This window comes from Haliaeetus albicilla, chromosome 8 (assembly GCF_947461875.1).
Source record: "Haliaeetus albicilla chromosome 8, bHalAlb1.1, whole genome shotgun sequence".
Taxonomy (NCBI): Eukaryota; Metazoa; Chordata; class Aves; order Accipitriformes; family Accipitridae; genus Haliaeetus; species Haliaeetus albicilla.
In genome coordinates this window covers 42,865,115-42,885,806 of record NC_091490.1, presented here as the reverse complement: position 1 = coordinate 42,885,806, position 20,692 = coordinate 42,865,115, and the positions used below count along the sequence as shown (strand labels likewise).

The 20,692-nt window shown below is 45.1% G+C and overlaps 1 protein-coding gene across 1 annotated transcript in view; it reads left to right on the top strand.

Annotated features, from left to right (window-relative positions):
• The first annotated feature begins 285 nt into the window (after window positions 1–285).
• Window positions 286–20,692, top strand: part of ELL (elongation factor for RNA polymerase II) — a 55,937-nt gene continuing 35,530 nt past the window's right edge. The window contains exon 1 of the mRNA XM_069790400.1: window positions 286–455. Coding sequence (XP_069646501.1) covers window positions 321–455 — 135 coding nt within the window. The 5' untranslated portion in view covers window positions 286–320. The remainder of the gene's footprint in view (window positions 456–20,692) is intronic.

Here is a 20,692-nt window from a genome sequence, read left to right as displayed (position 1 = left end):
GATGCCCACCCGCCGCCCACCTCCCCCGGGGGTCCTCCAAGGCTGGAGGGCTGCACCAAACCACCCTCCCCGTCATGCCCCGCGGCCTTCTTTTGCATATCCCCGCCTCCCCTTCCCATCTCCCAAATCCGAGGCGGCGGCCGGCGTGATCTGGCCAATGGGAGCGCGGGCTGCCCACCTCCTCGCCCCAGCAACAGGCACCCCGGGTGGGCGGGGTTGGCGGAACGGCGGCCGGACGGCTCATAAATAATACATAAGGGGGGCGTGGCGGCGGCGGGAGGCCCCGGCGGCCCAGGCGCGGAGGGGGAGACGGTCCCAAGATGGCGGCGCTGCAGGCGGAGCGCGGGTACGGGCTGTCCTGCGGTCGCCTCGGCCGCGGCACCCGCGTCTCCGTCTTCCACGTCAAGCTCACGGAGAGCGCCCTACGCGCCTTCGAGAGCTACCAGGCTTGTAAGGTAGGGGCGGTGGGGCGTGGGGCGGTGGGCACGGCCACCGCGGCGGGAGGGCGGTCGCCACGAGGCCCTTGGACGGAGCCCCGCGGGCGGCACTGGCGGGGTTGGCACCGGCGGCGTTTTGGGTGTGGGGGGGGAAGGTTTCCTCACGGAGTGGGGCGGGGGGGGGGAACGGGACCGGTCCTGCTGCTGTGGGGTGTGTGGTGGGGGGGCGGACCCCGGCGGATGGCTGGGGAAATGGGGGGGGGGGGGGCTCGGTGTGAGGCCTTCCCCGGTGAGAGACTGAGGAGGTGCGGGGGGCTCCCGGCCCCCCCCCCCCCCTTCTGTGTGACTGACCGGGGAAACGCGGGGAGTGGGGTGGGCGATCCCACGGTCAGGTACGTGAGGGAGACCGGGGGGGGGGGGGTCGCAGTGCCCCACCGGTAACGCCCCGGGGGTACCCCGGTTCCCCCACCACCACCCCCGCGTTGGTGTTTGAGGGGCCTCTGTGCCCCCTCCCCCCGGTAGATGATCGGGGAGGGGTCACGATCCTGCGGTAAGTGCCTGAGGGGGACCGGGAGGTGTCGGTGTAACCCCCGGTAAATGTTGGGGGGACTACAGTGTGCCCCCCCCCGGTGGGTGACTGGGAGACCCGGGGGCCGAGGTCGTGGTGCCCTCGGTGGGAGTGGGCTCTCGGTGTCCCTACCGGTAGGTGAGTGACTGGAAACCGCCTTCACACACCACACCCCCCATCCCCCCCCCCCCCCCGTAAGTGGCTGGGGGGGGGAGGGCGAGGAACGTTAGTGCCCCCCCCACCCGGTGACCGTGTGGGAGGGTGCGGCCTCTGTGCCCCCCCCCCGTGAACGTGACGTGGGTTTCCAGGGCCCGGGGGGGGCCGGTCTCACCCCGGGGACGTGTCGCGGGGGGGGGCAGGGTGGGTCCACCCCCGCTGCTGGCATCGCGGATTGCAGGGGGGGTCGGGGGGTCCCTTCCTTGCTGCCACCCTCGTGTGTCTGCCTGTTCCCCCCCCCCCCCCCAGCCCGGTGCTCCCCTCCCTGGGGGGAGGCGGGTTCAGGCTGGGGCTGTATTTTGAAATTTCCAGATTGTCTTTTCTGAGATGTTTCCTTGAAATGCATCCAGAGAGCTTATTAGTCATGTAAATAAAGAATAATGGCAATACTTGACATCTGTCGTTAGGATGGACAGGAGAGGGATTAAAAGCTGTCTTTTTTTATTGTAATTTTTTTTTTTTCTTACGCCTCTGATCCTACGAAGAGCGTATCTGTCTCCTCACCTTGCCAGCGAGCTGGGGAAGCTGGGAACCTAACCCGTTTGTCATTAGGAGTGTCCTGCCTGCCAGCTTCTGTAGGATAAACCATATGTTGTCACAACACTATTTTTAATTTAGGGTGTTGGTTACATCACATCACTGAATTGGGCAATTTCTGTGTGAGGACGAAGGTAATTACTGTACCAGGGTTTATCAACTTATTTTTTAATGAGTGTTTATCAGCATTATGAGAAGTCAGTAGCAATAAGTGCCTTGGATAGATTGAGTTATTAGCTTTTTTTCCTCTGAAAAAGAAAAAAAAATATCCAAAGAAATGCTTTCCTATATATTAGGAAAGTCTTTTCTTTTGGGGGAGGGAGAGTAGGAAGACTACAGGCAGCTGTGTTAAATATTTTGGGAAGCTATTCTGAGTCCGTGTCACACATGAATAGTGGTGTTTATTTTCTAAATGAAGTCTGGTCTCTAGATTGTTTGGTGGCCAATGGCCACTAATGAACTTTGCTTCCTTCACCGCCACCCAAAAGAGAAATAGTCAAAGGCTACTGGTGATTAAATGGGCAGGAAAGGATAAGGGCAGAAGAGCTCGCTTGTTTGTATAGTGAATAACGCAACAATTAGTGGGCTATTAAACACATATGCTCATTCTGCATTTGTTCTATAAACAGTTTCTCCAGCTTGTTGAATGTCTCTGCTTCCTCTGAAATGCTCAGCTATGGCGATGCCAACAAGCGACTTTATAACACACCTTCGGAGCGTGTGTTTGTCCAGTCTAGGCTCTGATTTAATTTTGGTCTGCAGTAGGTAAATGGAAAAAATTTGCTAAGGCTTCTTCTGCTCGGTTTGGTTTTAAATGTGGTATAACTGACGACAGTGTTGTGTAATATGTATAATGGCCTGGAATCCAATACTGTTGTTTGTGTTACCTGAAGTCCAACATGTGTGCAGTCTGACCTGTTTTATGCACCAGGATAGCACGTCGGTGCAATTTCTGCGACAAGACTCTGTCTCTTTGCCAGAACAGGCAGGGTAATGTCTTCAGTTGCTTGCTTGAGTTTGTTCTTGGTCTAATAATAATGTATTGGGATTACATAATCCAAAAATGATCACCCAGCTGGGCGAGCTGCCATTTGTTTTTAGTGTCCCTTGTGCCAGAGCAGTTGCGTTCTTGGTGTAGAGCTATACCGTGTGTGGATCAGGCAGCAGGACTATGGGGAAACAGATATTTGTCATCTTGAGTCTCTCCTGCTTGGTGCTCTGCTAAATTGTCTGTGTCTTGGTGAAGAAAACGGTCGCGGGTCTGCATATTGATGCCCAACTCTGTGTTTCAGCAAGCTGTTTCTGTATCATGTACAGAGAATGTGGAGCTGCTGCTGAAGAGGTCCAGGTCACAGGGCTGCCGGCTCCTTGTGGCCCTTAAAAGGGTTTCTTTCTCCCATAGCTGGGGGGGTCTGCTCACCTGAAAGACATAAAAGTCTTAAAAATAACACTGGCTTCATAGGGGACACTTTAAGATGTTGCTTGTCTGCTCCTTGTGAAACTTGCTGCCCCTCAAACTGCTTCCACACAGTTGTGAAACCCTGAGCGCTGACTGCTGAGCTCCGCAGCTGAAGGCTGAACGGTGGAAAATGTGTCCCAAGTCAATTTGTCCACTGATGAAATGGAGCTGGTCTGGTGTGTTAGCCTAAAACAACTCTTGGTTCTCCAAGAAGTGTAATTCTATATTAGCTTGCAGTTTTCTGTGTTCCCTTTGGGTGTGTGTACAGGCTCTGTTTAGGCCCTCCCACCCCCCCAAAAAAGCAGGGCATGACTTTTCCTTATCTCTTCTGGTCTGCCTCCAGCTTTCTTGCTGCCCATGTCAAGGTACAAGGGAACTCCTCATGCCCCTGCCTTGTTTTCCTTTTTAATTCTTTATCCTGGACCCTGTCCTCCATGCTTGATGGCAAGATGTTGTGTCTATCCTCGCCTAATACACCTAGATATGTCTCTGTCCATGGCATTCATCCTTCACTTTTCATGCCCGTATTTTTTAGCAACGTCGTGGGGGTTTCTGGGTAAGTAGAAATCTCAGTGCATGATTTGAAGTGCTACATGGCAGACCCAAATGTCACTTGGCAGTAGGTGCATCTCCTCATGCAGTTGTGGTGTAGTTGCCGATGGCATGTAAACAGTGTTAGGGCTGTTCCTGGAACCTGGGAATTTCCTGACTTTCACGTATTTATTTAAAAACTCTCTTTGTGGCTTGAGGAGTGGTACTAGTGAGCTTGGGTGATGGATCGTCTTTCAATAACAACGTGACTGCAGTTGCACACCTTTCTCTACTATCTGTAGCTAATGTGTTGACCTAACTGTAGCTGATGGAGGCCAGGCTCAACTAAGCTGCCAGCCATAGTCCTGGCTTGCATCGTGGCCTCGTGATTTTAGGAGGATGTAAGGAGCATTGTAGCATTCCCGCTTAGGTCAGTGCGTGATGCAGCAGCTGAACAGTGCCTCCTGCTCCTGTTGTACCTGCTACACGGAGTATTTTGAACTGAAGCCACCGTTGGATTCAGTGGTGAACTTTGGCAGGTGCACAAATATTTATTGGGGGCTAAGCTGAGATAACCGAAGCACGTTGCCCCTGTGCTCTACTAGCTGAACTGAATTTTGGAACCGTCATCTGACAGACGTGGCTTCCCATGTCATCTTCCCCATGCCTTCTCTGCTCGTCTTAAACCGACCGTGACAGAAGATATTTCTCAAAGGTTAGGGTTAAACCGACCCCTTGTAGTCACCGCTTATTAAAAGAACTTTTTCAGACTTTTCTTTTAGAGCAGGTTGTTACAGATGCCTTCATCTTGCTGTGTTTAAAGCACAAAATACAAAATGAAGGCTCCTGCTGTCATTACAGGGTCTTTAGGGTAATGCGTATTCATGCTGACTTGGGAATTGAAAGCTGCTTGCAGGTGTCAGGAGGAGAAGAACAATCCGGCTTTCGAATCAAAATTCATTGAATTATCTTAAAGCTTTTTGCATCATTCCTTCTTTCCTGTAACCTGTTTTTTCCTGTCCTATTAATTCACTGATGCTGTAGTCCATCAAAATTGAAGCTATTACGACATCAGGAACATGAGTCGGTGACATGACTAAATGAATCAGAGGAGGCTGGCTGGAAAGGAAGCTCATTGTACACGTACATCTCCTCGCAATCAGCAAAAATGGGACAGGATATGCAGAACATACTGAACTGCTAAACTCCTGCTAAATGTTCTTAATGTTGACCTGAATGTGGCACCTCCCATTTGAAGGAAGGGGACAAAGAGACGTTTAACATTGTGCATGAGGAATGTTTTGGCCTGTGGCAGTTTCCTTTCAATTATTTAGGGTAGCTTTTTCTCTCAACCATATACCATTTGGATCTGCTCAAATTATAGATTCATCTCTATAGTTTTCAAATTGCATGGGAAAGAATTGTCTGTAATTTACATCTAAAGTGACGTACAGTTGCTATGGGATTCGGTGGCAAATTATAAACCCATTATGCTTTTTTTTTTATACTGGTGGTAGCAGACTACAGAAGTAGGTCTAATTGGTGATATGCCAAGGGAAAATAGAAAGTTTGTGACAGAATTCTTGTGACCGACAGTGCTTTTTTTTTTTTCAAATGCTATCTGCTTTTTATCACCAGATCATACAACACCATTAATTGGAGGAGTTGAATTTGGGCATTAATAACTTTTTGCTCTCTATCGATGCTGGGGGAAGCAAGCTTGAAGATTAACCCCTTCGATTATTTTTGTGAGGCTACGTTATTTTTTTTTTTTAAGGTATGTAAGTGGAGTATTTTGGCACTCGTACCAATGGCTCTAGCAGCTGGATCCTGGCGATTGTATTCATTACCCAGCAAGACTAAACCCTTGCTTCTTTTCAGCATATTCTATAGTGGATTTCTTATTCTTCTAAAACAGCAGCAAAGGGAGAAAGGAAAGCTATTATAATTTGTTTTTACTTCTATCTGAAGCATATTTGATCAAACAGGGTGTGTAGGTGAGTCTCTTCAGAGCGGTCTGTCTCCCAGCGACGACCTCCCTGGCCAGTGTGTACTGCAGCAGGTCGTGCCTCGAGTGGCTGCTGCGCTTGCCGTGAGCCAGTCAACTCCCAGAGTGTGGAGTCTACGGGTGATCCTCCAACATCAGGGTTTTTTTCTGAACCTGTCTGAAGTGCTCTGTCCTGTTTAGTTAGTTTTTGTCATAGTGCTGCTTGGCAGAGGGATGGTGACTGTTGAAATAGTTCACTTGCATAGTGCCGACTGTTGGGATAGCAGAAGAGCCTTTATTACTGGTAAGGGAGGGGAAGTTTTGTTTGAAAAAGCATTTGAGGTCTTGTTAGTAAATGAACCTGTTATCTCCTAAACAATTTGCACATTTCAAACAGTTGAAACTCCATTCTGCCTGTAACTTGTAAGCATAAACTTGTGAAGCGTCTCCAAATCCCTGGTGTTTGTGCATGTTGAAAAATGGGAAGGGACAGACTGCATGCGTCACTCTCGTACTAATTTGTGCCAGCTAATCCATGGGAGAAGAATACATTTTGGCTGACTTAGTGGTTTTGCTGCTAATGCACAAGAGAATGCATTTGAATGGGTGAAGTGGCTGCATGGGTTTAGGTAGACTTTGAAGAGATACCATATGTCTGGGATCCTGTACCAAATACCCTCATTTGTGAACATGATTGTGTAATACACTGGCTCTATTTGGGTTTTGGGAAATGAGAGGAGAAGTTGAGGGGGGGAAAAGTGGTCATCAGCTCAGCGTCATAACATCAGGAAGATTGAGATCAAGTTACCTCTGAATAATTAAGGTTAATGCTGTTTCTGTAGGAACCATTATCTGGAGTGAACTTAATGCTAATGAAAAAAAAAAAGGCTGATAACCTGAACTATGCTAATATTTTATACAGGGTGGATACAGAGGAGACATCACCAAAACTAGGCTTCTAAATTCAACGTGCCTTAGCTTGACCTAGATGCATTATCCAGGAAAGGAGCTTGGATTTGCTGATAAGAAGAGTTTTCTATAGTAGCTTGTGTTGCTTAGAAACATCCCATGTACATAAGGCAACTTTTGCACACCATGGTAACCTAGTATTGCCTTCTGACTGGGTTGGTTTTGTTGTTTTTTTTTTTAAAAAGAATTTATATGATAAAGAGCATGATAAGCCCCTCAGCAGTTGGTTTGCAGAGTGGTGGTGTGTATCACTGCTGCACTGGGAAAGCAGACTTCCAAAATCCAATCCTTTTTGCATTGCTCCAACGAAAAGGCAGTCTAGAAAAAACACTGCTCCGTGCACTTGGTCTCTCTTTTCTTTACATTGGACTAGTGCCTTTTTTAATTTAAAGAAACCAGCATTTGTTTAACTCAAAAAGAGGTCACTGCTTGTGAGCATGACTTGACTTAGCTACCCACCTCCACCCACCTTGAGTCTTCCCTGATCTGGTACAGTCTGACTGCTGTTAACCCTCTGCTCTCCTTCTATACAGCAGAACTTGTCTTGGCTTTTGTTACACGGGAAATAATACTTTAGCTCGAGGCATTCATGGAAAACCAAGATGTTTTACTTTTTTTCTTCAGAGTCTCTTCAGGCCAGCTGCCACCACCAGTTACTCTTTCTTGTATGCAGAACCTGCAATGATCCAGGGAGGCTCTGGGCATGGTCCTGGGGCATACTGCTCTGCAGGAAAGCAAGTCATTGTGGGGAGAAAGCTGGAGCCAGCGTCTTGAAGGACGATCTACGCATAGCACTCCGAGGAGAGGCTCGAGTTGTGCTGCTGGCTTCAGCCCCCATTCCAGACCATGCAGTTGGGTTTAATGGTAGACGCAGACTTTCTGCTTTAGGTTTGAGTTAGCATGTGGTGGGGTTTAGCAAGTACTGTGAAACTTCCTAAAAACAGCTAGTCGCTTAAACCTTTGTAGTATTTAGATTTCATCAGTACAAACATCCTCTTGACTACCTGGCTCAAATATTTTGAGACCCGCAAAGTTTAGCTGATAGGCTGTGCTTTGATAAGAGCAGCCACCTGACACCCATGGCAGTTTCATTCATACAGGATCAGTGCTGCGAGGATAGTTTAAGCTAATTGTCATTATTGAGCAAGAGCAGGCGTGTTACTTAAAAGTCTAGCAAAAAGCCCAGCAGGACGGGAGAAATGCTAGCTCAATCGGTATCACTATACCCCAAGGATCCATATTTTCTACAACCGAGGTGGAAGACGCTAATTTAATCTTTCTTCTATATTCTTACCCACTGAGGGCCTGTTCTGTGATGGGCTGCAATCAATACATTATGTGCCAGTTGTGGTTATTTGAATCATATTTCCACATTTCAGTGTCTAGACTTTATGTTTGTGTGAGTTTTGTTGTACCTTTCCAGCTCCGGCGCTGATTTCAGTTGTTTTTGGCTCCTGGTTTCTATGAGAAAATCAAATGGACTGTGTTTCTGTCTTTTGCAGTCCCCAAAAAAGAAGGGAACAAGGGAATTGGCAGAACTCAGTTTTTTAAGCTCCTTTGCCACCATTTTTTCTCTCTTCTGAGAGAATCTGTGTGTGGATGAGCAGAGTTCTGCCATTTGGTGACTAGCAGACGAAAGCAAAGGCAAACCACTGATGGCTGGAGATAAACCTCTCCCTGGTTCTTGTAGTGAGAAAAATCTGGTGTGAAAAAAGGTATGATCTTGATATAGGAAATCACGGCTAGAAAAAGTGAATATGCACACATTTTTAGAAATAAAAACCCCTTGATAATCCACAAAGTACGAGCATTTGTTGAGAGTGAAGCAGCCTTTTAATTGACTGCAACTACTGTGTTTCATTTTTAGCCAGCAGCTTTTTTGCACTCACAGATATTCAGGACTATGGATGTGACTGTATTTACATTCAGTGAATAGGAGGGTTGGTATGTGTTTGGTAAATTTGAGTTTCTCTGTGATGCTCAGAGAAGTTGATAATGACACGGACCTAGATGACATTAACATTACTGTGACTAGAAGGTAGGACAGGCTTCGATAATGTTAAAAGTAACTGCCAGAGGAAGTACTGACTTGTGCAGAAAATAGCATGTAAACCTGAGCTGAGACTGTGTTCCTTTGATTCTGAAAACGAAGCTCCTGGTATATAGTAAAGTGTATTATGGATAAATTGGTGAAAAGAAATAATGTTCCCGACTCATAATTAACTTGTAAAGCTTGCTGCCATGAAATTTAAAAGGCTTAAGTGCATCTGAATAGCAAGAAAAATTGGTCATATGGTATGCAAAGAATAAAGGCTGTGGTTACAACTTCTCTATGCATCTCTGCCTGCGTATCAGCTGTTGGGCTCACATTTCTCCCCTGGTGTTTGAGGTGATCCAGCTTGTTGCCAAAACCATGGCTTTACCTCTTCCAGGGAGCTGAGCTCCATGCAAATGTCAGTGTAAATTCTTCCATTCCTTTCAGATCCAGGATTCAGCGGATGCTTTTCAGAGCCCGGGATGGGCGGAGTAGCAAGGAAGCAAATTTTTCCACCCTGCCTGAGCTTGGGCAAGCGGAAATTGTGCCTTGGGAGCCATATAAGGCGAGTCAGTCGGCTCTTGCTGGGCTCACCTTTCCACTGGGAGGCTGGAGAAGGGAGCAGCCCTTGCTCACAGGGAGAGCGTAAGGTCTGCTGGTCCTTTGAAGTTGTTCCCTGTGCGTCTGACACTTGCCGGAGGTGTGGTGTGGCAGGCCTGATTAGGTCGCAGCAACTCATTAACTCCCTGACTTGTGGGGCTTCAGCACGCTGTCCCAAAATGAAGGCGTAAACTCGTGATTCAGAGTGAAACTGCTGTAAAATGACTGGAGCTAGGAAGAGGTTGAGGCAGGTTAGAGAGGGGAGCAGCCTTCTGTCACAGGGCTTCTTCATTTCCTTCAGCAGCATCTGATGCGGGCGCTGCTGACGACAGACTGGGCTGAGCAGGACTTTGCTCGGAAACGATAGTTCTTATGTCATTAAAATAGATTTTTGAAAATACTGATGACACCTGTTCACGCTTCCAGGGGTGTTCAGCCGTCAGAGCCGGCGAAGCCCGAATCGTGACCTCTGCTGCTGCTTCTCGCAGAATTAAGAACAACTTCTGCTCCCATAAATAGTCTCTTAAGAAGTGCGTAGGAGCTCTGCTGACCAATTTCTTTTGAAAAGTGCTTTCAGTGATGGCTGTGACAGCGACCTTGCCTGCTGTTTCCCCTCTGTATGCCTGCTGGGGCAGCCATGTTTTGAAGGGAGCATGGTGGTCCTGTCCACAAGCTCTGCTTCCTTCTCTCCTGATAGATATTCAGTAATAAAAAGAACCTTTAGTTATCTGTGTACTTAGGTGCCCTTCATGGTCAGGATTTTTTGGTAGGGAAGTTGCTGGTACTTCTCCTGTTTGCTTTTCCTGCTGTGAGATCTGGAATGCTTCCTGCCTTAGTGGGGTCCATGTTCCCTAATACCGTTGAAGAGGTGAGGACGGCTGCTGTGCAGTTTCTGAAAGCTTTGGGGTTCTATGCACCTCAGAGATGGTCTGACACGTGTAATGGATGGCTACCAATCCTTGTCTTTATTCCAGAAATAAAGGGTGGTTTTCTAAAGGAGAACGATGCAGCCAAGCAAGTTCTCCCAGCCTGGAGCCTAGGAGCAGACCCGCGCTGACGGAGAGTCCCAAAACACACAGCTTTGCTAAGGAAGCGGCTTTTTGTTTAATCTTTAGAAATGTGGAAATGGGAAGGGGGGGTGGTAATGGATAAAGGATAAACTAAAACATACTTAACCTTTATGAACGTAAGTGCGATATCTTAGATCTGTTTGAAATATGCACTTTAGTTGATGTGGAAGGTAGTGGTGATTAAAACCAATTGCAAACATTTTTCTAGAGGTGTGATTCTGAAACAGTTTATGAATTTTTTTTTTAAGGACTTTGTTCTTAATGCATTAAAATGATACAGTAGTGATCACTACATTAAAATCTAGAACACATTCTTTTGGGGTTTCTTAACATGAAAGGAAAAAAAATAATTTATTACCTAGAAGGTTTGATATTATAGTGTCAGGCATGTTTCCATGACCTTTCTATTGAATCTCTGCAGTCATTTGTACTGGAGATGTACCTAATGTAGGTGCCGCCTGCTTCTCGCTCCAAGTTTTAGCGGCTCATACAATTAAGGCCATTTAACTCAATATAAAGGCCTTTTACTTGTCATTAAGGCTGAATTTACAGATGCTGACAGCAGGAAGAAACACTTTTATTCTAAACTCAGATGGGCTCAGTTAAGAAAGCAAAATGTTTCAGCTAACTAGAACTTGCATGGATTGTTATATTTAGACCAAAAATTCTGGTCAGACAATTAAGTGCCGGCTCAGTGGCCATACCACTTCTTTTGCATGTATGAATTGGATTAACTGCCTCAACTCACTCTGTCAGGCAAGAGAGATTCTCTATCTTAATGTATGAAATCTCTTGGGGCTTTTGGGCTTGGACCCAGGGAGTCTTTTTGCAGCTCTGTGGTCAATCTCTATTTAGTCAGCAGAGGTGGTATGTTTTTACTGTTCTTATCTGAAATTTTTTCATGTTCATTTTTGGAATTTGTTGTAACCTAAACTTTCACAGGTGTCCTTGTGGGGAGCAAAGAAACATCTGACTTTTTTTTTTTTTTTGGAGGTAGATTTGCCAGTTCAGAAGAGTATGTTCTTTCTTTTACTGTTTGTCACTTTATTTTTGGAGCAGGTTTGTTACCAACCAGCCTGGCAGTGCAAATAAAGACGTAGCTGAAACAGTGTGGGTTCTGTGCTTCTTGCTGAAGGAAAGGGAGTACCTCGTTTAACTCGGTAGTGGCTTCTTCAGGCAGCTGCCTTCACTTTTCTATCGGAGAAAGCAAGCACCCCTGGAAGATGGTGTTTGTGAGGAGGCTGTTAACAGTGCTGTGTTAGCAGAGGGTATGTAACAGAATGAAGTTATAACATGGTAGAAAATCTAGTGGGGTTGTCTTGCTCAATATTTTCAGCTGCATTTTGTGGGCAGCCTCCCTCAGTGATAGAAAAAAAAACCTGGCATTTGTGATTACTTAATCGCTAACTCCCCCGTGAAGATGGTGAGATGGTAGGAAATTTCAGTGACATCCCTTTTGAATACTAAGTTTCTGTTGAGTTGTGTATCCAGAGTCCTGGTCAGCATTGGAGCACCTCTGTTTGCCTGAAAGCCAAAAGAAGCTGTGTCTGAGCATCTTGCTTTAGCTTTTGAGGTTGATCTGGCTCGTGAGGTGTTGGTGGTCAGATTTCTCTGGGATTCCTTTAGAATCCTGGCCCTGCTGACTTTGGTTTATCGTAGCCTCTTCCAGCGGGGCTGGCTCTGACTCTGTGAGGAACGTCTGAAGATTGTCTTAAGTAGACCTTCAGCAGGCTAGTAATTATGCTTCCCTTTAAGTGTCAATAGGATATAGTTGGGCACAAGGAGAAAACTGGTCCAGGCTTGTTTTCCTAGGCTCAGCAGTGTGTATGTTAGGCGAGATGTGTTCTGGGATGGTTGAACGAGTTTGTCAATCTGATCTCTAAATTGCCTTTCTATACTTCTCTCTTGCAAGAAAAGTAGTAAAGCTGTGTGGAAGATAAGGATCATACTGATGTTTCAGCAGCTTGTTTAAGCCATTTTATGAGCACATAGGCAAGTGAATCAGCCCTGGTGTCTTAATATGTCCTAAAATAAATTGGACTTTCGTAAGCAAATTCGGTGAGTTAGAATTGCTGTATTTTCATTAAAAGATCGCAGTGGAGGAAATGCTCTTTAAAATTCACCCTTAGGGTTGTGTTGTTCATTAACTGATAGTTGCTCCTGTTTACCTTGTGTGATAAGTACAATGTTAAGAATGGCTAACAGTGCTGATGCCGTCACAGCTGCCCTTCAGAGAGAATTGCTCTCTTTTTTTTTTATGGCTTGGTTTACTGTCAGGTGGGTTTTTTTGAACTAAAATAAATGCGAACAGCCAGAACTTAGCTCTCCTAATCATGGAAACGGACTTTTTTTCCCCTGTTCTTAGCAGCTTGGTAACGCTGTTCTCAGTACAAAGGTCATTTAAAAATCTGACGTGTCCAGCCAGCAACATACTGCTTCTTAATGAGGCTTAAAACCAGTGTGTAGCTGCCTGGTGGAAATACATTTGACTCTGGAGCAGTGGAGTAGAGGAACGGGGGGAGACATGTGAACAGCTTATTGGAATGGGATCACTCTTTCCTGCACCAGCCCTCTGTATTTCTAGGTAGCACTTGCTTGCGTAAAGAGGTTTTAATTTTTCTCTTGTTATGCAAATGAGCACAGGTGTTTGACAGTACATTCTCGTTCTCACAAGAAAAGCAACTAAAATATCTTCGAAAATACACACACGCTGTTTTAAAACGATTTCTTCCTGTCTTTCAGAATTTGAGATTATCTCCTGTTAGCCTTGGCTTCTCACTGCCCCATAGCCACTGTTCAGCAAGACGGCAAGGAGGTCCTGCAGCACCTCTTACTTCATCGCTGTCTTGCTTAAACCCTTCTGTCCCTCCTCCCCAGGATGTCACTTGACATTGAACTAAAGCTCTTGAACCTTAAGTTCCTTGTTCGCTGTGAAGCTTCGTCAGTAGTCTGAATGTCTGAGGGCTTTTGCTCTAATCCTGTTCCCCAGCACTTCAAGCTCCAGTACTGGAATTTCAGCACCTTCAGCCTCGCCTCAGTCTTTTCGGCTCTTTGACTGTTCTCCAGTTAAAACTAGGTCAGAAACAACTGTCAACTTCTGATATTTCACTATTCCTGTTTTATAAGTTGTAACCCAGTGTTGCTGTGTTTAATCGCTTGCTTTAATTTTAACATATTAAGTGTCTCATCTTGCTCTGCGTGAGCAGCCTGACATAGTAGAGCTGGTAAAACTGCTCAAAATAACTTCTTGGCTATAAAAGCAATGTTACCTTGATTGGGTCTGAAAAGGTGAATTATCTGTTTGTTACATATAATGCCTAAGATGCCAAACTGACAGATTTTTTTTTTCCACAAGTGCTCTCTAACTGTACATTTGCTGACAGTTTGTGTACAGCCAGTTTTCTAGCTGTAATTAACCAGCTTCTCTTTCTGTCTGAGTGGCTTTTTAACCTGATAGGTGAAAGAAAAATAGCTTAAAAAAAAAAAAAATCAGGTAATTGGAAACCCACAGATTGGCGAGGAACACAGTAAAGCGGGTATGTTGGAAGTCATTTAAAATATTTATTTTTAACTGAGAGTTCTAGCTGACTGTACCCATTCAGCGTTTTTATAAGACTATTATTGGAATGGTGCTTGAAGTCTGAGACGGAGTGTCTCAGTATTCGGTGAAATCCACCTGGTGTAATTTAAGAGTATCCTTACTCCTTTCTTTTAAACAGACTTTGAGCTAGCTAGCAATATTGGAATTCTTAGGCATTCTTGCATAAGTGGTATTTAAATGAATTCTTACTTTTCAGTATAGCTTAAACGTTGTGGTTTTTAAATTCTGCCTGAGCTGTCGTCTCTAAAAGTTTTCCAGAATGGCAAGTTGTTTTATTAAGCTGTTCTTAATACACTCAATTTTCTTCTTTTGTGTATCTCCTGCTGCTCTGTGAACCTCGTCTAGGGTCTAAGGATCCCTGGGGTGGAAACCCTTGGTGTGGAGGTAACAGTGCAATCCAGCTCTTGCTTACAGATGTGGATGGTCTCCAGTAACTGCTGCATGAAGTGGCAGTGTCTCCGTATGCCACCTGGGAAATATTAGCTGTGTTTCACAGATGGAGGAGTTTCAACCCAGAGGTGAAATGCTTTATATAAGGTCACAGAAGGAAAGCTTCTGACAGAGGGCAAATGGAACATGTCTCAACTCTAAATCTGGTTCTGTAGTCATTTTACATCACTTCCACAGCATGGCCTTCAGCCTTGGATGGAAGAGCTTGGGTGTTTAATCAGTTATGGAAACTTTATTTATTTATGATGGGGATGAGGGGGAGTTGTTTAAGATGTGCTATCATGACACACTTTTCTATATTAATTTGGGAAACATTTTCTTCTGATAGTTGGGGATTTTTTTACAGTGCAAAAGCTAAAACCAAAATATTTGTACCACGTATACTCGATACAGCTGGTTACGGAAAAGCTTTCTTTTACCTATTTAATTACTCTGAGGTCTAAGCGTGAGGGTGACTTTTTCATCCACATCTTGGGTCTGGCCAACACAGTGGGTATGTGTGTGCTTTATAGTCATTAAAGGTAAAGACCAGTCAGATAAAGAATTGTCCAGTAGTGGTTTAACCCCAGCCAGCAACTAAGCACCACACAGCTCCTCTGTCACTCCCCTCCTCAACTGGACAGGGGAGAGAAAATAAAACAAAAGGCTCGTGGGTTGATATAAGGACAGGGAGAGATCTACTCAGCAATTGCTGTCACAGGCAAACCAGACTCGACTTGGGGGAAAATTAACTAAATTTATTGCCAGTCAAACCAGAGTAGGGTAATGAGAAAAAAAACCCAAATCTTAAAACACCTTCCCCCCACCCCTCCCTTCTTCCCAGGCACAGCTTCACTCCTGAATTCTCTACCTCCTCCCCCTGAGTGGCACAGGGGGATGGGGAATGGGGGTTCGGGTAAGTTCATCACACGTTGTCTCTGCCGCTCCTTCCTCTTCAGAAGGAGGACTCTTCACTCTTCCCCTGCTCTGGCGTGGGGTCCCTTCCACAGGAGACAGTCCTTCACGAACTTCTCCAGCGTGGATCCTTCCCATGGACTGTAGTTCTTTACAAACTGCTCCAGCGTGGGTCCCTTCCCCGGGCTGCAGTCCTTCAGGCACAGACTGCTCCAGCGTGGGTCCCCTGCAGGGTCTCAAGTCTTGCCAGCAAACCTGCTCCAGTGTGGGCTTCCCGTGGGGTCACAGCCTCCTTTGGGCATCCACCTGCTCCAGCGTGGGGTCTTCCCCGGGCTGCAGCTGGAGATCTGCTCCACCGTGGACCTCCCTGGGCTGCAGAGGGACAGCCTGCCTCACCGTGGTCTTCCCCACGGGCTGCAGGGGAATCTCTGCTCCAGTGCCTGGAGCATCTCCTCCCCCTCCTTCTTCACTGACCTTGGGGTCTGTGGGATTGTTTCTCTTACATGTTCTCACTCCTTTCTCCAGCTGCAGTTCTTGTGCCTCAGCAACTTTTTTTCCCTTCTTAAATATGTTATCACAGAGGCGATACCCCTATCACTGATGGGCTCGGCCTTGGCCAGCGGCGGGTCCATCTTGGAGCCGGCTGGCATTGGCTCGGTCGGACATAGGGGAAGCTTCCAGCAGCTTCTCACAGAAGCCACCCCTGTAGCCCCCCCACTACCAAAACCTTGCCATGCAAACCCAATACATGTCCGTAAGCAGCTTTTGTGAGGTAGCAGTTCAGAAGAAAACATTAACTTGTGTCTTGGGTTAAGAATGCTGATTTTTATGGCCATCTTGGAAGATGAAGATGTTTGGCTGGAAAACCTTTGTATTATATTTTTGTAGCAATATGAGAACTAAAGGTGAGTTGCTTCAGTTGCCTCTGCAGTGGTACAAGCCCTCTTCGACTTCAGTTGGTGACCCACACAGCAGTTCAGGAGAGGAATTTGGCAGGATAACGTGTGAAGTTTGAAATAAGAGGAGCATTTAAACAGAATGTAGCTGGCCAGAAGAGTAGGTGAATATTCACGGTGGATGTTTTGCTCTGAGCAGCAGAAATAGGGAAGTCTCATCCTGCAGAATCAGGTTCCTTGTTGGCACTCTCTTCATTCTGTGGGTGCCTGGATGCATCCGTGCTGAATGGCCAGCTTGCTGCCACTACCAGGCGAGTGCCTATCAGCCGACTTCTGCCTCCTGTTCCCCAATGAGGGGAAAAGAATCTTGGTCTTCCCTATATTTGATAGCTAATTCTAAGTCTTGTCACTGAAGCTTCTTGAAATAATTTTTCAGTTGTACCCACGTTTCACGTTTGAGCCCATTGAGGGCGGGAAGGGTCAGAAATAGAAATGCTGGGTAGTTGCTGCGATCCTTTTTGGGCAATTGAACCAAAAATGCTTCCATCTTCACATTTCACAGACCTGATTTCATTGTCAAAACAGACCGAAAGCAATATTGCTTGTATTGCTTCAGAAAGGCTAATCGGTGAAAAGTACCATTTCTAAGATAGATGATGGCAAGCCAAGTGATTTCCATGATTGAAATTGTTTTCCTCAGCATTTTCACAAGCTTTTTGCTTTCCTTTGAGAGGTGGCCACATCTCCAGCATCTAGTAAACAGTTAGCAAACCTCCTTCTTCTTTCAGAGGAAGCACAGAAGCCTTCATTCAAGGTACCTTGTACTAGAGGAATGGCTTTTAAAATATTAATCTGAGAAAATCTAAACCCCCTTAATGATTCTTGGCTCATAAAACTGTTTAACTAAAGCCTTTAGGGAAAACCAGAACTACTGTTCACCTTTAGCAGAGTTGGGAATTTTGGATGATTCAGTTTCCTTCTGCCAGTTTTTTTTTCAGTCCTTTCCCAATTTAACAAGATCATCTGATAGCTACAATAAAATTCTGCTGCAAAAACAAGTAGTGTTGCATGCAAGAGATGATTACCCAGGGAATTTTGAGCATGGATGTCTTAATGGGATCCTTGCCAGACTAAGGTCTCTCTAAATTGTCTTGTAATGCAGATGCGTACAGATGCTGAAGCCATACTGCTGAACTTTTCTTAAGAGAATATTTAATAATTATTACACTTATTAGTATTTCCAATGTATGGAGGCAGAACAGGAAATTTCTTTGTGGGATAGTGTTTCGTGTTGAAAACTGTTTCAAAGCAAATCCACTTGTTCAAAAAACAAATCTAAGAGGCTTTGCTTTCCTTTGCCTGCACTTTAGAAATACCAATATTTACCTTCCTTTTTTCTACCCTATCTTTAACTCACAGTATCTGCTAACAGATTTAGCTGTGCTAAATGATACACAGTACTGCTCTGTAAGAAAGGGGTAGATTCAGGCCATATGAGCAGACGTAAATTCCAACTTAACTTTTTTATTCAAAACATTTATTTGCTCCTGTATAAGCAAGTGACTATAAGGTTGCTACTTTTAAAAAGGGGTGGGCTTTGGGATGTGTTAATTTAACTTTTCCCCAGACTCCGTACAATTGCTTGCAAGTAACAAAACAATGGAACTTATTTCTAGGTTTGTGCTTAAATTTTTGCCAGCACGGCATTATCTTTGTACTAGTGCTTTGGGAAATGTTGTTTCAACTTGTTTTATGCTTTCCTGGTTTTACCTTCTATTGCTTTTAGTCTGAGTTACAGAAGAAAAATCCCTTCGGAAAAGTGGTAATAAAAATAACCATTTGTGCAGAATTTTGTTGATTTCTAGTGTGCTTGTGGAAAAGAGGAAGGGGTACTTGAACCACTGTCTTGGGGATTGGGGAGAACAGGACGAGACCTTGAGATAAAGGTAAGGGTGCTTAAATGAATGGTCAGTTTTGATTCAAGAATGCAATGCTGACTAATAAAATTAAAATAGCTTTGAAGGCTACTGGTTGTCAGTTTCAATGAGGGTCTGGAACACCCTTTCATAATGACTAAGGGATGCAGAAAATCTAGTAACACAAAGTGAAACTTCCTTTTCAGAGAGATGCAGTAATTGCATCAAAACTACTAGGGTTTTTACTTGGAGTGAAGGAGATCTCCTGTGTTATTGCACTAAAAAATGGGCATGATGTCTTAAGAATTGGTAATTCTTTCATTATAGTCATATTTTTAATTGATTACCAGACTACTTTGAACAGTTGTACTAGACACTGAAAGCTGCAGGGGGATGCAGAGGTTCTTTTTTCCCCACAAAAGCCTTTCCTTCGCAAGCCTTTGGAAATCATGGGAGTTGGCTGTTGGTCTTCTGACAGTAAAACCTTGCTAAGTAGCCCCATCTTGTTAATAGTGAAATTGGTGGGAGTTTGTAATGATTAAACTGCAGATAATCATCCTTCAAGCTCTCATGACAGTCTGGTGTCAGGCATAAAGAGTTGAGACTTCATCATTATTGCTTCTCTTGCTAGACTCAATGAGTAGGTCTCCCTTAACTCCCCAGAAAAGAAAATATAAAAAACACAAACTAAAAAAAGGAGTGCTGTACCGTTGGGAAATGTGCCTGTAGTCTCCAGACTTGGATTCCCAAATGAAGCTGACTTCTGCATCAGTGCTGAAGATACATAACTGCATCTGAGTTAATAGGGAGCTAGGGGCCCTTGATGCCACAAAACCACCTTTGATCTTTTCCTGTTTCTTATGATACACATTCCCTTTGACCTCAGACTGCAAGTCACCTCCTGTTCTGGTGTGGATTTGCACTGCTTTCCAGCTTTGGCTAGGTGGAGAGCTGCAGCTGCTTGATACCGATTACATCGAGCAGTGATGTTGGACGTCTTGGAAGCAACAGCGATGGGATCCAGTGACCGACTGGCCATTTGAAGAGAAAGTGGTATTTGTAACAAAGTGTTATGGCTCTTAAAATGAACTAGACTATCCCTATATCTGTCCCTGGGTCTTATTGTCCTCTTGCAGTGGCTCTTTCTCTGCAGTAACCTGTCCCCTAGCAGGTGAGCCCTTCTCTGGAGACAGGTAGATTTAACTCTTCAGTGTCCTCTGGAAGTCCCAGGTCTGTTGTCTGCAAAAACAAAGCTTGCACTTTCTTTGGAGACAGTCCCATTGCATCCCTGCAGCATCTCTTGCAACCATTTCAGATGGTGTATTTGTTTGTATTTATTACAGAATGATTCTGTATCCATCTCAGTGTTCATGAAAAAGAGTTACTTAGTTACAGTATTTGCATTGCCATAGAAATTTAGGAATAGGGATTGCAAGAAGTCACTTGGTCGCTCCTGCTCTTGGGAAGGAATAGGTCTGATAGATAGGCTGGTCTGTTTGGCGTAGCCAGGTTCTCCTACAGCCAAACAAGGTCGCCTGCTCTACAGTGATCTGAGTAAACTCGATACCAAGTGACAATACTTTAATTATTTCTCCAAGGAATTGAGCCTCCTTTTAATTTTCTTCCTGAAAGGCATTGCCTAAATTGTACGTATGCGTAGCTTTCCTTTCTAGTGGAAAACTACTGTACCTTGTGCTAGCCAAATGTCTTGGCTTAATGATTGCGAGCGATGTGTGGTTTGTCCCAGGATTTTTTCAGCGTATGCAGTGAGTTGGAGCTCCCTTACCAAAGCTACCTTTCACAAGACTTGTGGTCTGGTGCTAAAGATGATCAGAGTATCAGACTTCGTGTCAGAGGCATCTGTTCTTTTGGAGTTTAAAGGTTTATTTTTGCAAATACAGGGTCAGAAAAAACATAATTTAGTTTCTGCACTAGGAAGCAAAGACTCTTTTGAAGCGTGCCTGGAAAGTTTTTTACCTGAAGTTACCAAGCTGAAACAAAAAAATTTCACTGGGCTTGAGCATAAAACTTAAAATACCCTGTATGTAAAACACCACTGGAGTGAGTTTTGCTTGAATTGTTTGGTGCTGTAGAGGGTTTCAAAGATGAGACCCACCAAGGAGCTTCATACTCAGGACAAATGAAGAAGAAAGATGGGTTTGAAAAGCTGGGTGACCGCTGTCATAGCAGCATAGTAAAAAAAAACTGGCGAAGTGCTGTGTGCTGCAGCCTGTCGCTGTGAGGCTGGCAAGCGTCAGCCTCCGTCCGCTGTCCTGTGTTTTGAGGGTGCAGGATGGGTGTTTGGGTAGCCAGCCTGGTTCCGTATGTACTGTTTCTCACTCCATCTCTCCCTTCCCCTAGTTCCTCTTTAAAGAAAGCCAGCTGTGTGGCAGGGAGGTGTACTGAGGGGTTTTGCCTTGCCTGTGCATTGTTGCCTGGGGAAGTGGTACTTGGTTGTTTCGATTTAAGTTTCCAAATGAATTCTGCAGCTAAGAACCGTATCAACAAATACATTGCGTTTTATTC